The sequence below is a fragment of the Triturus cristatus genome, chromosome 7 (genome assembly GCF_964204655.1).
Source record: "Triturus cristatus chromosome 7, aTriCri1.1, whole genome shotgun sequence".
Classification (NCBI taxonomy): domain Eukaryota; kingdom Metazoa; phylum Chordata; class Amphibia; order Caudata; family Salamandridae; genus Triturus; species Triturus cristatus.
In genome coordinates, this window is record NC_140590.1 from 1602167840 (window position 1) to 1602185182 (window position 17343).

General features: G+C 45.1%; 1 protein-coding gene across 1 annotated transcript in view; it reads right to left on the reverse strand.

The window, feature by feature from the left end:
• The window catches only part of SYCP2 (synaptonemal complex protein 2), a 4998961-nt gene that overhangs the window by 1901325 nt on the left and 3080293 nt on the right, over positions 1 to 17343 (reverse strand). Inside the window, exon 30 of the mRNA XM_085615168.1 lies at positions 10453 to 10501. Within this exon, the coding sequence (XP_085471294.1) occupies positions 10453 to 10501 (49 nt within the window). The remainder of the gene's footprint in view (positions 1 to 10452; positions 10502 to 17343) is intronic.

Sequence of the window (17343 nt, forward strand, 5' to 3'; positions counted from 1 at the left end):
GCCCTAGGGGCCACGCAAACCATATACTAAGTAAGTGGTATAAGAACCACTGTCACGGAAATAGAATAGGCCTAGGCCTAGGGAATCGCTGGGGCTACACTACACTAGCGTTAGTTAGGAAGTGGGAGGCCCACGGGATTCGTGTGCAGAGTGGAAACACTCACGCGTAATGCGTAAAGTCAATAGCAATAGTACAGTTTAGAAAACGGTAGATTTAGGACACTTCCGGAGTAGCTAGGAAGTTGAGACTTGAAAACTAGACACTAGGATAGTCACTATCCTGATGAGCACCGGAGTACCCAAGTTACCTAGCCCACAGGCTGCGGGTGCATAGGGGTGAAGATGCGTCGTTTTCGTCGTCGACTCCTATGGATGCCTGAAGAAAGATGCTGACAGGCAGTCAGTGAAGAGTGTCCGGTGGATCCCAAGGCTGGGATCAGGAAGAGAGGAAACCTGCAAGCAGAAGGGACAGAGTCAAGGTCACTAGCCAGTGACCACGTGGAACCAGGAAGGAACCAGGCGATGTCGTGAAGATTGCAGGTGAGGGTGAAGCTTGTCGCTGCAGCCAGGAGGACCAGGAAGCGTCGAGGACGACCAGGACCAGGAGGCGAGCTGTCCCACGAAGGCTTTTGCTGTCGGCGGCGTCGAAGTTGGACTAGGACTCACCAAGCCTTGGCAAGCAGAACCCACGAAGAACGGAGGACTTGCTTCTGGTGCAGACCAGGAAGGTCTGGGGTGCTTCTTCTTTGCAGAGAAGCGGGAGCCAGTCTGGAGGAGCCAAACCAGCGCGGAAGATTTCAGGGTGCGTCGTCACAAAGGCCACTAGCCAGCGGGCAAGCAACCGGACAGACGCGGCAAGCAGGAAAATGCTGAAGGGCCCCACGCAGGACTCGTGGAGTGTGGGGGGCTGATCTTCGGTGCAGATGGTGCTTGGGGTTGGGGCTTCTCAATCCCCGGTGCACAACTTCGAGGGTACCTCAGAAGCTGCGCTTTAAGTTACTAGCCACTTTTTCCAGGTAGCCGGTCCCACGTCGCTCGTCGCCTCCACGGATCTCAGCTCTGCTGTCGATGTGGATCAGGGTCGGAGAAGTCTGGAAGTCAAGGCTCTGGTCAGGCTCTGCAGTCGGTTCCTCGTAGAACGTGGGCAAAGCAAAGGGTAGTCTCTTGATGGTGCCTGTTTGCACAGGGTAGCCACTCCTTGGCTGCAAGGGAGATTCTTCAGTCTTCTTCTTTCGTCGAATGTCGAAGGTCCAGAGTTTCTGTTCAAGTTTTGCAGGTTCAGGATAATCTAAAGTCTTGAGGCCCAACTCCCACTCTTATACTAATCTGGGGGGCTGGGATACCTGCTAGGTCACGCCTTATGGGTGGGACCTGGGAGGGGGTGGTTACACCCACTTCCCTTTGTCCAGTTTCGCGTCAGAGCTGGGGCTGGAGTGCCCCAGCGCCGGTTTGAACTGGACTATGCAAGGAACACCTTGTGTGCCCCAGGCATGTCTCATTCCTTTCAGCCCACCCTGCCCCAATACACTAAAGGCTGTCTGGGGAGGTGCTAGCACCTCCCCAAGCAGGAAACCTATTGTCCAGGCCTCCCTGGCTGGGATCACTCCCAGCTGCAGGAGGTCAGACTTGTGTCGTGGCAGCAGCATCCATTTTGTGATGCTGAGGCTTTGGTCAGAGGCTAACAGTTGAAGTATGATTTTAACATGTCTCTCCCTCTAGAAGGGGGGAATAATATCCTCATCACCAGAAATGGTATGGGGGTATTATTCCAAAGTGTTAGACACCTTACACGACATGTTTTGATAAAGCCAAACCATAGTTACCATAACCGTTTAAGATTATAAGGCACTGTAAGAGTATATGGTAGGCTATATCATAGAACAGCTATAAGGACATGGTTCCGAAAGCTGCAGACAGGCTCAGCTCATGCTAGAGCACCATCTCACATGTTACCAAGCACTCTGCCTCCAGGATTGTTAAGGCCTGCCATAGGAGTGACTGATAGGTACACATGTGTCTATATATAAGGGTAGATATAGGCATACTATATCTAAGCAAGGGGTGATTACACAACCTTGGCCCAGCTGAGTGATCAGCCAGTTGTGTCTGATTGGAAGGCCAGACCAGGGGTGGCATAATACATGCTGCAGCCCCTGGGAGGCCTAGGGTGCACCTATGCCCTGGGTACCTAGGGTACACTGTACAGGGTCCAATAAGGTGATCCTTACCAATTGGTTATGTACCTAGGGTACATGGAGTCCATTTTAAAGAGAGAGCAGACAGCCTGAGACGCTGAATGGCAGGATCTCAGGCCAACTAAGTCGAAAAACCAGCTAGACACTAGGCAAAAAGTTGGGGGTAACCATAGTCAGATATCCACCTTCCTACACCGGGGTATAGAGATCTTTGTAAAAAAGCATAAATTCATTAAAAATGTCCTGATCTTTGTGAATGGGAGAACCCTCCGAGGAATAAATAGTATTGATTAGAGTACGATCTTTATGGGACTTGAGATAGTTCGCTAAAAGTTTGCCCACTTTATTACGTCCACCGTAATATCAAGCACTGCTGCGAAGAAGTATAGAAGACACGTTATCAGTTGTGGATTTTCACAGGGGTATGAGAGGCAATATTCTAGGAAATTATTTACAGTAAATACATCAGTTGGGAGAAATTAATGAGTCCACGTTGTTGCTTAGGTTTCTTTGATTTTTTTTCGCGATGTGCTCTTGGTACAATACAGCCAACGCGTTTCGTCCAGACATGGGCTTCTTCAGGGCACGGTGAGTAAAAAGGCTGCGCCTCAGGATAATAGATTTTGAGATAAAGATTGAGGGAGAAAAATATAGTCAAGACGGGAGAGAGCGTTATGAGGAGGAGAGAAGAAAGAAAAGTCAAGAGCATCAGGGTGGGAGAGTCTCCAAGCATCTATAAGGTGTGCTTGGGAAATAGTGTTGAGAAAGTCTTTTTGCGTTTTATGAGGAACAAAGCGTACCTGAGACTGGCGGCCAAGAAAGGGATCAACAACTTGATTGCAATCACCTCCTAGTATAAAGAAATCATCTCTAAACTGAATACATTTCTGTGTAACCATAGGCCAAAAGGAACAGTCAGGATGGGTAGGGCCATACACATTAAATACGGTCAAAGAAATGTTATTAATTAACAGCTTCGCTAACAACCATCTACCTTCTGTATCAGTCTCTTGTGATATAACTTTACAATTCAGTTTCTTATGACATAAAATAACAACACCACTTTTCTTATTGGAAGTAGGGAAAACTAAAACTGAACCCACCCAACATTTTTTCTATTTTAATGCTTCAGGTTCTGTAAGGTGGGCTTCTTGTAAGAAAACCAAATCCGGATTATAAGAGGCAAGATGGGATAGTATTCGCTGTCCCTTAATTGGGTTAATGAAGCCTTTCACATTTCAGGAAATAACCCTGAATGCAAAACCAGCAAAAATACATAAAGAACAATATATGCAAGCATAGTATTATGAGGTAAGAAATAAAGAAAGAGAAAAGGGAGAGATAGTAAGAAATCACATGGGAAAATAAACATAAAGGAAGAAGAATGCAATTCAATTAAAAGAAAAAAGAGGATAGATATGAAAAAGAGGGAAGAAAGGAAGGGAAGGGAAGAAAGAATAAGAACAAGAGGAGACAGTACATGTCAAGATGACGACTGTAATACGTACCTTACGGGGAAAAAAGGGAAAGAAAGAGAGGCAGCAACGGACAACGGAAACAGCACACCCAACAAAGGGCAACACACCACACCAGGACATCAAATAAACAAGATCAGGAGCGGGAACATGGAGAGGAACATAGTGAATTTTCAATGAACCTGTAAAAGGAAACAAAGAGTTATGCAAATAAAACAAAAAGAACAGTGGAATCCAAATAGTACAAACTATAACATCAAATTCAATGCAGTAGTATAACAAAAGGAACACTTCAGTCAAGATCCAGAAGGAGGAGAAGCCGTCTCCATTGAAGCAGTAGAGTGAGAATGAATATATCTTCTGAGATCAGCCGGACCCTCAAAGGTGGAAGTCTTGTTGAGGAAGGTGACCTTGAAGAGGCAAGGATGGAACAAACCATATCTTTCACCCAAGGAGCGAAGAGCCGGAAATAAACACTTTTGTACCATGCCAGCATAGTTGCTTTTTGGATTTAGCGACATTCAGTACCACTGAGGAAGACAGACGAGGACCCAGTCTATGTGCTTGTTGTATATTCAGTTTGGTTGCAGGAGGGCGACCCAAAAACTGCGTCAAGAAAGAAGTAAAGTACGCAAAAAGGTCATCACCTTCAAGTCCCTCAGGAAGACCATAAATGCGTAGATTATTACGACAATTTCTATTTTCCAAGTCTTCAGTCGCTCTTCTCAGTTGTAAGACTTCCTTCTCCAAAGAGGAAATCTTAGAAGATGAATCCTGTACCTCGTTAAGGTGTTGTTCCACTACAGTGAGGCGGGACTCCATAGTCGACCATTTATTGTCCAGGGTTTGTAGGTTTCCTCAATGAAGGGTCGGAGGGCACGTATCTCCTCCAAAACAATGTCTATGGAAACCGGAGAGACAGACTTAGGAGGAGAGGGAGGATCTTGTTTAAGTATCTTGCCGGTAGTCGAAGGTAACTGTGTTTTAGATGCCATAATTGTGAAATTCTGTGCGTTAGTCGGGCAGTCCCGTGTGATGCTATCTCAGATAAGTGTGAGATTTTGTTAGGGGAGTCTCGTTGGTGCCACAAGTAGCAGGAGCGTTCAACTTCAATTTTTTGGTGTGGTGAAGTAGGGGTTTGCTCCTACCCATGTAGTGTGGAATGAAAAGCACAGGAAAGAACTGGCATCATATAGGAGAATGGATAAACTTACCTCATAAAAAACCAGCAAAATCAACAAAGAGTAGAGACCTCCAATGTTGAATACAGTTATTCAAAGAAAATGCATGAAAAATGCAGGAAATGAGGAAAAAATCGAATTACAGGGCACCATGTGAGAAAACATGAGGAGAAAAACGGCTGGGAGAGAAACAAAATGGCGGCTGTAAGCATCAAAAAAGAGTCACTTGCAGAATTCTATGGTTTCTCCATGGAAATAAAGGACGAAAATAGAGCAGATATTCCGATTCAGGAATATGGCAGCATGCAGTGAGGAAAGGCGTTGGAACCGCCCCAAAATTAAACACGAAGTCCGGCGCGATGCAGAGCTCCGTCATAAGGCGGCCATTTTTTATCGCGGTTCGTGTGACCAGCTGGAAGGGTGATTCTTAATCAGGCTACACACAGAATCTATGAATATGCAAACTTTAGTAATGAGTGTCCACTGATATATTCATTAATTTTATATAAACATTCAGAATGGCAATGCCATGACCTAAAGGCCGTGCCACTTTATTTGATTTCACGGTTAACCAAAGAGAACATCCCTCAATAAACGTAGACACCTTTCAGCCTCTGGGACGAAGGAATTAAATATTCGATGTTCCATTGAATCACCAGTGCCATGGTAGAAGGACCTGGCTTGCAGCAAAGAGATATGTTTGTGACCTCCCCAAAATTCTTTGCAGACATTTTGGGCAATAGTTGTTTTAATAAGATGAAGCACGCATTTCTTTGTTTCAAATGAGTATATTGTTGCAGTAGTTTCAAACTCCTGGGGCGTATGTGGTTTGTCCTTGTACCGAAGCACCAGGGAAAGAAGGGAAGCTAAGCGAAGGGAGAGCCAGAGACATTCTAAGGCTCTGGCCCTCGTGCACTCATGTTGTCCTCTCATTTTTATGGCGTGCTTGTTTATTTAATTAATGTGCTGCGCGGGCCCACAATAGAGCGTTTCTACTCACTAATCTAACAAGCATTTGCAATGAAATTGGTCTCGTATTTACGCGAGTTTGAGCTAATGACATTACAAATAACAATGTCTTTTATTTTTGTTTTTAAAACATAAATAAAAGGCATTGTCATTTACAATGCCAATAGCTTAAACTCGCGTAAATGCGAGATCTATTGCATTGCAATGCTTGCTTTTCCTTGCCATTGGTCAACTCCATAACCACTGTTATCAATGCATAGTAAGGCAATGTGTTTAAAACAAATAAAAAGTTAAATAACGCATTGTTAAAAAAAACTCCTGAATTAATATGAGGTAGCAGTGAGCAAGCAACCTAGTGAACATACATTGGTTGCTCTAATCCTTTTAGAGGAGGGGGGTATATCTGCCGGGGAGGAGAGACCCCCGAGATTAGCAGACAGAAGAATCTTGAGGACCGGCGTTCAGACGTCTGTCCTCATTATTCCACCATCGGTGAACTTAAATAAGTTTACCCCTGTGAAAACAGTGGAAATAAATACAACACAGCAGCACTCGTTAAGTACAAGTGCGACTGGCGGTTTAAAATGAGCACCCATGACAAACAATCGATTAAGGTGGACCTACGCCATGTCACGTTTAAGAAAACGTGCTTTTGAGCTGTTCGGCCGCAGCGCCTGACTGATGAATGTGCTGCCCTTGAGGAACACTTCTGTTTCAAAGATGCTCCATTTGCTCAAATGTGCAAATGTCAATGACCACAGTGGAAATCTGGAGATTAACATGATAAATGTGCTGGTATGTGTTTGTGAATCCACGAGCAATTGCACAAAATTTGAATATGTTAGTGTCAGCTGTAGGAAGGTGGATATCTGACTATGGTTACCCCCAACTTTTTGCCTAGTGTCTAGCTGGTTTTTCGACTTAGTTGGCCTGAGATCCTGCCATTCAGGGTCTCAGGCTGTCTGCTCTCTCTTTAAAATGGACTCCATGTACCCTAGGTACATAACCAATTGGTAAGGATCACCTTATTGGACCCTGTACAGTGTACCCTGGGTACCCAGGGCATAGGTGTACCCTAGGCCTCCCAGGGGCTGCAGCATATATTATGCCACCCCTGGTCTGGCCTTCCAATCAGACACAACTGGCTGATCACTCAGCTGGGGCAAGGTCGTGTAATCACCCCTTGCTTAGATATAGTATGCCTATATCTACCCTTATATATAGACACATGTGTACCTATTAGTCACTCCTATGGCAGGCCTTAACAATACTGGAGGCAGAGTGCTTGGTAACATGTGAGATGGTGCTCTAGCATGAGCTGAGCCTGTCTGCAGCTTTCGAATCCATGTCCTTATAGCTGTTCTATGATATAGCCTACCATATACTCTTAAAGTGCCTTATAATCTTAAACGATAATGGTAACTATGGTTTGGCTTTATCAAAACATGTCGTGTAAGGTGTTTAGCACTTTGGAATAATACCCCCATACCATTTCTGGTGATGAGGATATTATTCCCCCCTTCTAGAGGGAGAGACATGTTAAAACCCTACTTTGCTGTTTAACTCTAACCAAAGCCTCAGCATCACAAAATGGATGCTGCTGCCACAGACACAAGTCTGACCTCCTGCTGCTGGGAGTGATCCCGGCAAGGGAGGCTTGGACAATAGGTTTCCTGCTTGGGGAGGTGCTAGCACCTCCCCAGACAGACTTTAGTGTATTGGGGCAGGGAGGGCTGAAAGGAATGAGACATGCCTGGGGCACACAAGGTGTCCCATGCATAGTCCAGTTCAAACCGGTGCTGGGGCACCCCAGCCCCAGTCCTGGCGCGAAACTGCACAAAGGGAAGGGGGTGTAACCACCCCCCTCCCAGGTCCCACCCATAAGGCGTGACCTAGCAGGTAACCCAGCCCCCCAGATTAGTATAAGAGTGGTAGCTGGGCCCCAGGAGATTAGATTATCCTGAACCTGCAACTTGAACAGAAACTCTGGACCTTCGACATTCGACGAAAGAAGAAGACTGAAGAATCTCCCTTGTGGCCAAGGAGTGGCTGCCCTGTGCAAACAGGCACCATCAAGAGACTACCCTTTGCTTTGCTGAAGTTCTACGAGGGACCGACTGCAGAGCCCGACCAGAGCCTTGACTTCCAGACTTCTCCGACCCTGATCCACATCCACAGCCGAGCTGAGATCCGTGGAGGCGACGAGAGACGTGGGACCAGCTACCTGGGAAAAGTGGCTAGTATCTTCAAGCGCAGCTTCTGAGGCACCCTCGAAGTTGTGCACCGGGGATTGAGAAGCCCCAACCCCAAGCACCATCTGCACCGAAGATCAGCCCCCCACACTCCACGAGTCCTGCGTGGGGCCCTTCTGCATTTTCCTGCTTGCCGCGTCTGTCCGGTTGCTTGCCCGCTGGCTAGTGGCCTTTGTGACGACGCATCCTGAAATCTTCACCGCTAGTTTGGCTCCTCCAGACTGGCTCCTGCTTCTTTGCAAAAGAGAAGCACCCCAGACCTTCCTGGTCTGCACCAGAAGCAAGTCCTCCGTTCTTCGTGGGCTCCGCTTGCCAAGGCTTGGTGAGCCCTAGTCCAACTTCGACGCCGCCGACAGCAAGAGCCTTCGTGGGACAGCTCGCCTCCTGGTCCTGGTCGTCCTCAACGTTCCCTGGTCCTCGTGGCTGCAACGACAAGCTTCACCTTCACCTGCAATCTTCACGACATCGCCTGGTTCCTTCCTGGTTCCACGTGGTCACTGGCTAGTGACCTTGACTCTGTCCCTTCTGCTTGCAGGTCTCCTCTCTTCTTGATCCCAGCCTTGGGATCCACCGGACACTCTTCACTGACTGCCTGTCAGCAACTTTCCTTCAGGCATCCATAGAAGTCCACGACGAAACCCGACGCAAGTTCACACCTATGCACCCGCAGCTCGTGGGCTAGGTAACTTGGGTACTTCGGTGCTCACAAGGGTAGTGACTATCCTAGGGTCTAGTTTCCGAGTCTCGACTCTCTAGCTGCTTCAGAAGTGTCCTTAAACTGTTAATTGCTAACAACTACTACTTCTATCGACTTTTACGCATTACGCGTGAGTGTTTCCACTCTGCACCTGAATCCCGTGGGCCTCCCACTTCCTAACTGTTGCTAGTGTAGGGTAGCCCCAGCGATTCCCTAGGCCTAGGCCTATCCTATTTCCGTGACAGTGGTCCCTATACCACTTACTTAGTATATGGTTTGCGTGGCCCCTAGGGCCTAACTGTATTACTTACCTGTGTGACTTAATGTATGCCTAAATAAGACTGTGTTGTACTTACCTCTAATCTCATAAAGAGTGCTGAGGGTTTGACTAGAATAAATACACTTTATTTTATAGATATATCTGTTGTGGTGTCCTTTCATTTGGTATCCATATATGGTATCACAGCTGGCTTCACATGCCATTCAGAGTTTAGCCTAAGACTGCTCTTGTCCATGCTACCACTAGGATAGCTGGTCTATAAGGTTGACTTTACAACCAATCACCATAAGGGTTGTTTGGACTGATATAAGGTGTACACTAGAACTAGTGACATCATACATCAGGCCAACTTCTCACATCAGCTAGAACAAATAATGGTAGATTCCTCAGAGCTTGGTGAGCTGTGTCATGATGTAATTGAGTGTTTAGCACCAAGAGTCTGCTTCAGTGTTAATGAGCTGCTTTAGAAAAATGAGCTGCTTTAGAAAAACGTAAAGAAGAGCAGGCATATAAATGTAGGTAGGACATAAGAAGGTCACGGGCAGGGAGCTTTCCTGGAAAAGATGGACAAATGGACCACCATAAAAAAGGAGGGGAAAGTACATGTTTACATAGAGAAGCATAGAAACAAAATAGGCAAAACATCACACAATGATTTCATAAAAAATTGGTAAGGCAAAAGATCTCAACTGTACTAATAAATGAGCAGTCACACATTTATTAACACTGTAAATGTCAAATTCTTTATTGCCGCGGTGTAGAACAATTAACATGAGAAAATACGTTTTACTGCCCCATAGACTGCATGAAACAATTACTTTACTCAAGGAATCTATTCTCCTAATAGTCAATAGGTCTGTTCAGTGTGATTTTACCTTGCTGAACAAATGTAACTCTTTGCATCCTGGGCTTGGTTATATACCTTTTTGTTTCAACAAACACATTAAAAAGTTTTGTGGCATAAACCATATGTGCATAAGCACAGTGTAATTTGCTTTTTCTTAGCATTGTAAGAAGTAGTGGAGGAGTATTATGACTAATTATTCGACCCTTCTCATGGGTCAAGTCACGTTTCCACAGACAGAGAGAGAAATGTTTATGTAGTTTCCAGCTCTCTTACCACTTGTCATTAACCAACATAAAATTGGGATAATTAACTAGCAGGTAAACAAAGTCCTATACTTGGGATGTAACAAACTGCATTGTATACAAAATGTACTTTAATATTAGGTAATAATAGAAAAATGAATTTCATTCTTTACATATATCACCAACCCACTGGTTATGGGGATTATAATGGGTACATTGCAATTTATTTCAAATAAGATATAGGAATCTTCTCCGCTGTCAATTGTAAGTACTGTTTTTCAAAAATACTGAAATGCAAAAATAATTCAAAATACCTTTTTAACACTGTTTACTTTGAGGTCACAACTGCTTACATCTTGTTTCCTTAAATGAAACATAAAAAGGTGTTACAATGTTATAATAAATATAAAAACATATATATCTCAAAAGTCCAGCTTTGGAAAATGTCTGAAAAATGTACTGGTAATCTTCCTTAATTATATTCTTACTTCCTCATGCCAGTACTTACTATTTGAGAGTGGGGCTCCGACCTCCAAACACGGCACTATCTTCCCAAGCTCAATATTATGTTCATCAAGAAAAAGTTACTAACCTTCAGTAACAATGTATCTGGTAGAAACAGGATCGAGCCACAGATTCCTTACTGAGAATCCTAGCTAGGCGCCATACTAGATCCTGCCACTTTTTTTTCCCCCACAGTAAGTCCGCGCGCTGGCAGAGGGCGTGAAGCGACTCCGAAGCGACGTAGTCCCCGGAAGTGACATCAGCGGAGTCCATATAACCCCACTACTGACACGCTGACGTCAGTTTCTTCGTGACTATAGTTCATGCTCAAAATGTGGAGCCATATACCGAAACTGCCTATTGGAACAGTGTGTCAAGACAATTGACACCATGTCTGACGTACCTGTTGAATGCATAGGAAAGAAGGGAACAGTCAGGGATGCAAGAGGTCCAACAAGACTCAGGGCAGAAAGCAGGAATAAAAATGTCCTTCTGACCTTCCAAGAAATAGACATAACCACGAGGTACCACCAACTGAACAGAGGAGTATGCAGAAATGAAGCAGGAATGAACCTGCAACACAACCAGGATATCCCCAGGAATGATATCTCATGAGCCTACAACACAACAAGAATGCATACAAGTAGGACATCCCAAACACACTCAATATAAATGAAGAAGAAAGAAGAATAGTTTGCAGTGTGGTGAGGATAGAAGGGGCGTTAGGAATCTGGGGCTAGATCTTGTCTTTACCAGATACATCGGTACCGAAGGTAAATAACTTGTTCATCTGCTAGAGACATTTAGCTGCAGATTTCTTACTTAGAACCAGATACCCAAGCCATACCATCCCCGGAGGAGGGTCTGCGAACTGGGACTACAAAGAATATACATGTAATATGAACTGGTCAGAAAACAAAGACGGGGGGAAAAGGGCAACTGAGAAAAATATCACACTCAGTCATAAGTCCAGCACATAGTAACTTAAACACCACAAGCCCAGATAAGTTGTTGAAGAATTGTACATTGAAAACCATTGGAACAGAATGCCGGTTGACCTGTCACAGCAAGTCAACAGAAATACAACAGGGAAAAACAAGAAGTTTCGACCTCGACAGCATCTGACCCAGGTACATCAGGTGACCACAACTGAAAACACCACAGGGTAGACAAGATAACACCCACAGTGTAAAGGGACATTATCCATTGCAAGAAGAAATGCCAATAATGGACCTAATAAGGCCATGGCAATCATAGGACAAATATAGGACACAAAATAGGACATGTGTAACACAGAACCTCTGAAAAGCCACTGAACAATTTCCTAATATCATGGAGTAATCATGATAGTGAAGAGAAACACTGGAAGCAGCCATAAATATAATATAGAGCTATAGACAATCCCTTGAAATATACATATATCTGGAAGTATACAGTCATATGATCTCATTAAGATACACAAAGGGTATCTAGCTATATGAGTATATTCCCTTAGAAAAGAGGGAAGAACGCAACAGAATGTTACTCTTTCCCAAGGAAAGACATACAAATGATATGGAAGAATGACAGGAATAACAGCACAACACACTGATATGACAACATAGCAAATGGAGTAGTACAGTTCATAGAAAACAACACTGTGCCCGCCACAAAGAGGTGAGAAAGGTGCATGGAAACCACCATAACAGGAGGTAACACAATAAGGAAAAGTGGTGATAACAAAGGAAACCCCCATAGCACAATGCAGTGCCGGACCTAAAGTGCAGTCGAACTTGATCACAAATGTTGCAAATAGAAGCGACAAGGTGACGTTGGAAAAAGTCTACAGACTGCAGAAGCAAAAGAGATGAATTTCATAGCAATGAATCCGTATGGAAATAAATGGTAAGCATGTAAATACAAAGCAGCCAATTGAGATATCTAACCATGCCACCTATAAACAAATAGGGACCATAGCGATAGAGTTAAGTCCCAACTATCTTCAATAGAGGCATGACGAGAAAGGGACCGTCCCCAGAAGAACAAGAGCCTGAATGAGAAAGAAGAAGAAGAAAATGAAACCAGTGGCAGAACCAGAAGGCTAGCTCCTCTACTGCTGACTGACAATGGTTAAGAACCATCATAATTGTGGATATAGCCGGCACACCAATCTAATACATTTCATAAAATACTCTGTATGTAAACTGAAGTTTATCTGTTGTGTGCTACCTTGAGATCTAACCTGCACCTGTTAGGTTAACAGACTCTGAAGCGGTGTGTACAAACTTGTCACACACATCAAGGTGCACAGCACGTGCCCCTAAGGTTCAACAATTAAGTAAACGTATTCATCAATGATGCTATGCAATTGTATTGCAATTTATTTCAATTATTTATCTTTTTGTTATGCGCAACCAATATTTCTGAATGTTGCAACTCTAAAACATACAATGATCTTGATAAATTTATCTCATTACATTGTATTACAAACAAATGATCTTCATGAAATATTCAATGCCGTGCTCCTAATGCATTCCGGGAAAGACCCTTCATCAGGGTTATTCTAAAAATAACAAATAATACATATGTTTAAGCATGTACAGAAAACAAGACGTTTTGAGAACATACCAGGCTCTCTTAACCCATATAGGTTTATACAAGAGTACTGGATGTGGGTGTTCAAAATTAACAGGGGCTGTAAAGTGATTGCTGTTACTCCTAACACTACTAAATGTTGTGCGCTCATAAGAGAATTCAAATGTGTTGAAGTAACCATGCTTTGTACGTTAACTATAGCATGCAACCCAAACCGCGAGTCTCCATGCCTTATATGTCGAAGTGCAGAGTGCTTTCTAATATGGTGATGTAAAAGAACCCTTGAAATGCAACAAAAGGATACATGTTAGTGTGAGCGTAAAAATTGTTGTGTAAATAAATGAACCTCATGCACGTTTGCTTACTGAGTCAACAGGTGGAAAACGCGTATTTTTGTGTTAATCCGTGTTTCCGCTGTAAACCCGCTCCCTAGGTACAAACCAATTATAGAATCGAATGGCGTTCCTCCATCCTAATGAGTGTCAAAAAGTTGAAGAGAAACAATCTTACTTACTCAAATACCCGACGCAACAGTGTTTTGCATCCAGCCACCAAGAAGAATCAAAATGAATACCCAGTCGGAATGCCATTAAGTGTTTAAACGTTTCCGCGTATATGTGCGTGCGTGACACGGTCATGAAATCCACCGTAACACACAAAAAGTGGACTCCCCGAAGTGCTACACTTTACATATTGTGGTATTGGTAGTAATGTGCATCGATAACCAATTTTAAAAGTGAATCAATATTGTTCATGGGAATAAAGCACTCTGCTAAGTTGTGGGGGCGGATAGTTGGGGGTCCGTCTGGCAGGGAAGCAGGGAGGGGGGTAGTTGGGGAGGGATGTACTTCATTTTGGGTTTGCTTTGGTTTTTATTCTTTTTTGTGGGCTAGCCAAACTGTGGTGAGTAGACGAGTGTGGGTGTACTGGATGCAATCTTCCCTAAAACGACTTATTGGTTTGCTGTGTATCATACAAGGGAAACCGTTGAATATTATCTGAAATCACGCACGCTCCTTTTGAGATCACGATGACAAGGTGTTCACTAACGGAAGTTTGGCTTGGACAGGGGGGAAGGAGGGGGGATGGTTGGGAGGGAAGGGAAAGTTGAGTTGGTATTATTTGTTTTTGGTGTTGAATTTTATATGGGCACGCATGGCACACCTACAGACTAGGAATAGTAAAGATTTCTGGACGCACTATGTAAAGGATCCTGCGAGTAGACAGATTGTGCGCGAGGGACATGAATGACGCGGACGTGCACCGAGTCTAATTCACGATTGCCTCCGATGTCCCTGATTAACCCATTAACGCTGCTTACGTGGAATGTCCGTGGACTGGGGGATAAAATTTAGAGAGGTCTGGTTCTACAGCATCTAAAGAGATGCGCGCCTGCGGTGGCCCTGCTACAAGAAACACATTTAGTGGGCTCGGCCTGTAGGGCGCTGGATCGATGGGGGTTCCGTATGGTGGTACATTCTGAGTTCTCCTCTGGTTCCAGGGGTGTGGGTATTTTAGTGCATAAACAGTTCCCACTGATAGTACAACATACTTATACAGATGACCAGGGTCGATTTGTGGCAATTTCCTATCAATGGGAAGGGAAACTGTTAAATATCGTGTCAGTGAACATCCCCCCGGTCCTTCACTCAATAGCTCTCCCGGCGCTTAGCGCATTTTTGTTGGGTCTTCCTGTAGGTGTGATACTGATTGGTGGGGATTTCAATGCGGTCATTGACGGAACCAGGGATAGGTACCCTCCCAGGCAGCACACGGCTGGAACTACGCGTCTGGGTGGCTTTGTAGATGCCCTCGGGCTAACCGATGCGTGGAGATACAGGCATCCAGAAGTGCGACAATACATGTTTCAATCGGGGATACATTACAGCCTCTCCCGCATTGACTATTTTTTTACAGCCGCAGAACATCTTGCGAACGTGGTGGCCGTTGAGATCCGCCCTAGGGGTATTTCGGATCACTCGCCCTTACTGCTAACATACACAAATCATCATAAATCATGGAAAAGGGTCTATCCCGTGTATCCGGGATACTTACAAATCCTGAAGATTTCGAAAGACATAGTCGCTGCGAAACAACATTACTTTCAAGAAAACGCTTGCTCAGTCCAGTCCCCAAGTATTCTTTGGGAAGCATACAAAACGGTGATCCGAGGGCAGGCCATTTCCTCTGTAGCAGATCACAAGAGGGGAAAACAAGCCGAATTCGATATCATAGAGACCGCCCTGATTGATGCTACAGATCAGCACGCACAGGATCCATCGGTGGAACAGTCCCGATTCCTGCGTGCTAAGCAATGTGAGTTCTGGGAATAGCAGCTGGAAGCAACTAGGACTCGGCTCCAAGCCATGTGGCATACGATATATGAGATAGGAGATAAGGCAAGTAAACTTCTAGCCTGGCTTGATAAAAAGGAGCGAGCAAACAGAACGATAGCACAGTTGCGGAAACCGGATGGCTCATTGACGGCTGCACCGGAAGAAATAGTGAATACTTTAGCCGGATATTTCCACCAGGTCTACGAGTCGCGGACGACAATAGAGACGGTGGAAGCTCAAACGTATATTAGGGATATTAACTTGCCGAAACTCTCTCCAGAGGAAGCACTCACCCTAGAAGCCGACTTAACAGTCGAAGAACTACAAGTGGCTATCAGTTCCCTACAGTCGGGAAAAGCGGTGGGACCTAATTGTTTACCCATCGAACTATAGAAAAAGACAGCAGCTACGACTGCCCCTTATCTTTTAAATATGTATCTTGAGAGCCTCAAGGTAAGGGAGCTCCCATACGATCAACACAGGGCCACCATCGTGACAATCCAAAAACCTGGTAAACCCCCTGACGAGTGCGCCTCTTACCGTCCGATCTCGTTACTTAATGCTGAAGCTAAAATATTAGCCAAACTGTTGGCGACGCGGCTGACCCCGCATCTCACGACCCTAATTCACCCGGATTAATCCGGGTTTCTGACTAATAGGAGCGCGGCTCTCAACCTGCGGCGGCTGCAGGGAGTAATGGCCCGGATGTCCTCTATTCAGGAGCCGGCGGTTATCCTTTCCCTTGATACGCGGATGGCTTTTGATATGGTGGAGTGGCCATATCTTTTTTCAGTCCTTAGGCACTTAGGATTCGGCCCGAAATTCTGTGCATGGATACAGCTGCTCTACACTAAACCGCTGGCACATGTAGTGGCCAATGGTCACATCTCCAGAGACTTACCGCTGACGCGGGGAACGCGCAAGGGGTGTCCACTGTCATTGTTGCTCTTCGCACTGGTACTGGAGCCATTGGCGGCATGGATCAGGTGGGAGCCACTGATTCGTGGACTCCAATGGACGCCAAACTGGGAAGTCCGCATTTCTTTATATGCGGACGATGTGCTGCTATATCTGACGTCCCCTGGCCGCTCCATCTTAGTGCTTTTAAATATCTGTGAGATTTTCGGTCGGGTATCTGTATACACTATTAATTGGTCCAAGTCGGTTTTGTTTGTACTACGTGGTCCGAGGTCTTCGTTTCCGAGGGATTGCCCACTGCAGGTCACGGAGGCCACCTTTAAATATCTCGGTATTCATATTACGCCCACACACGATGACTTCATTCGGAGAAATCTTGGACCCCCCCATGGATCGGTTCCGGCGTGATGCGTTGGTCTGGCGCAGTCTGCCGCTGTCAATGCTGGGAAAAGCAGCACTTTTTAAAATGATGGCACTCCCACGTTTTCAGTATGTCCTGGAAAATACTCTGTTTCCCGTACCAGTGAGTTACTTCAAGACAATTGCGTCGGAGGTCTCTGGTTTGATTTGGGGGATCAAGCCGGCACAGATCTGGCAGGATAAGTTGATCAGGAGCTGGTATGACGGTGGTATAGCCCTCCCCAATATACAGTTATACTACTGGGCCGCCCAGCTAAAGGTAATTAATAGTTGGTTACACGCTCCTCATACCGACCCAGCGTTTCAGGCGGATAGGCAAGGACTGGGGGAGGATGGGGTTATGTCAGTGCTGTACAATAGAAATAAAACCAGACGATTAATTGGGCCCACAGCACACACAGTTCGCATATGGCATGAGGCGCATGCCAGGTTGGGTTGGAAGGGGGTTATCAC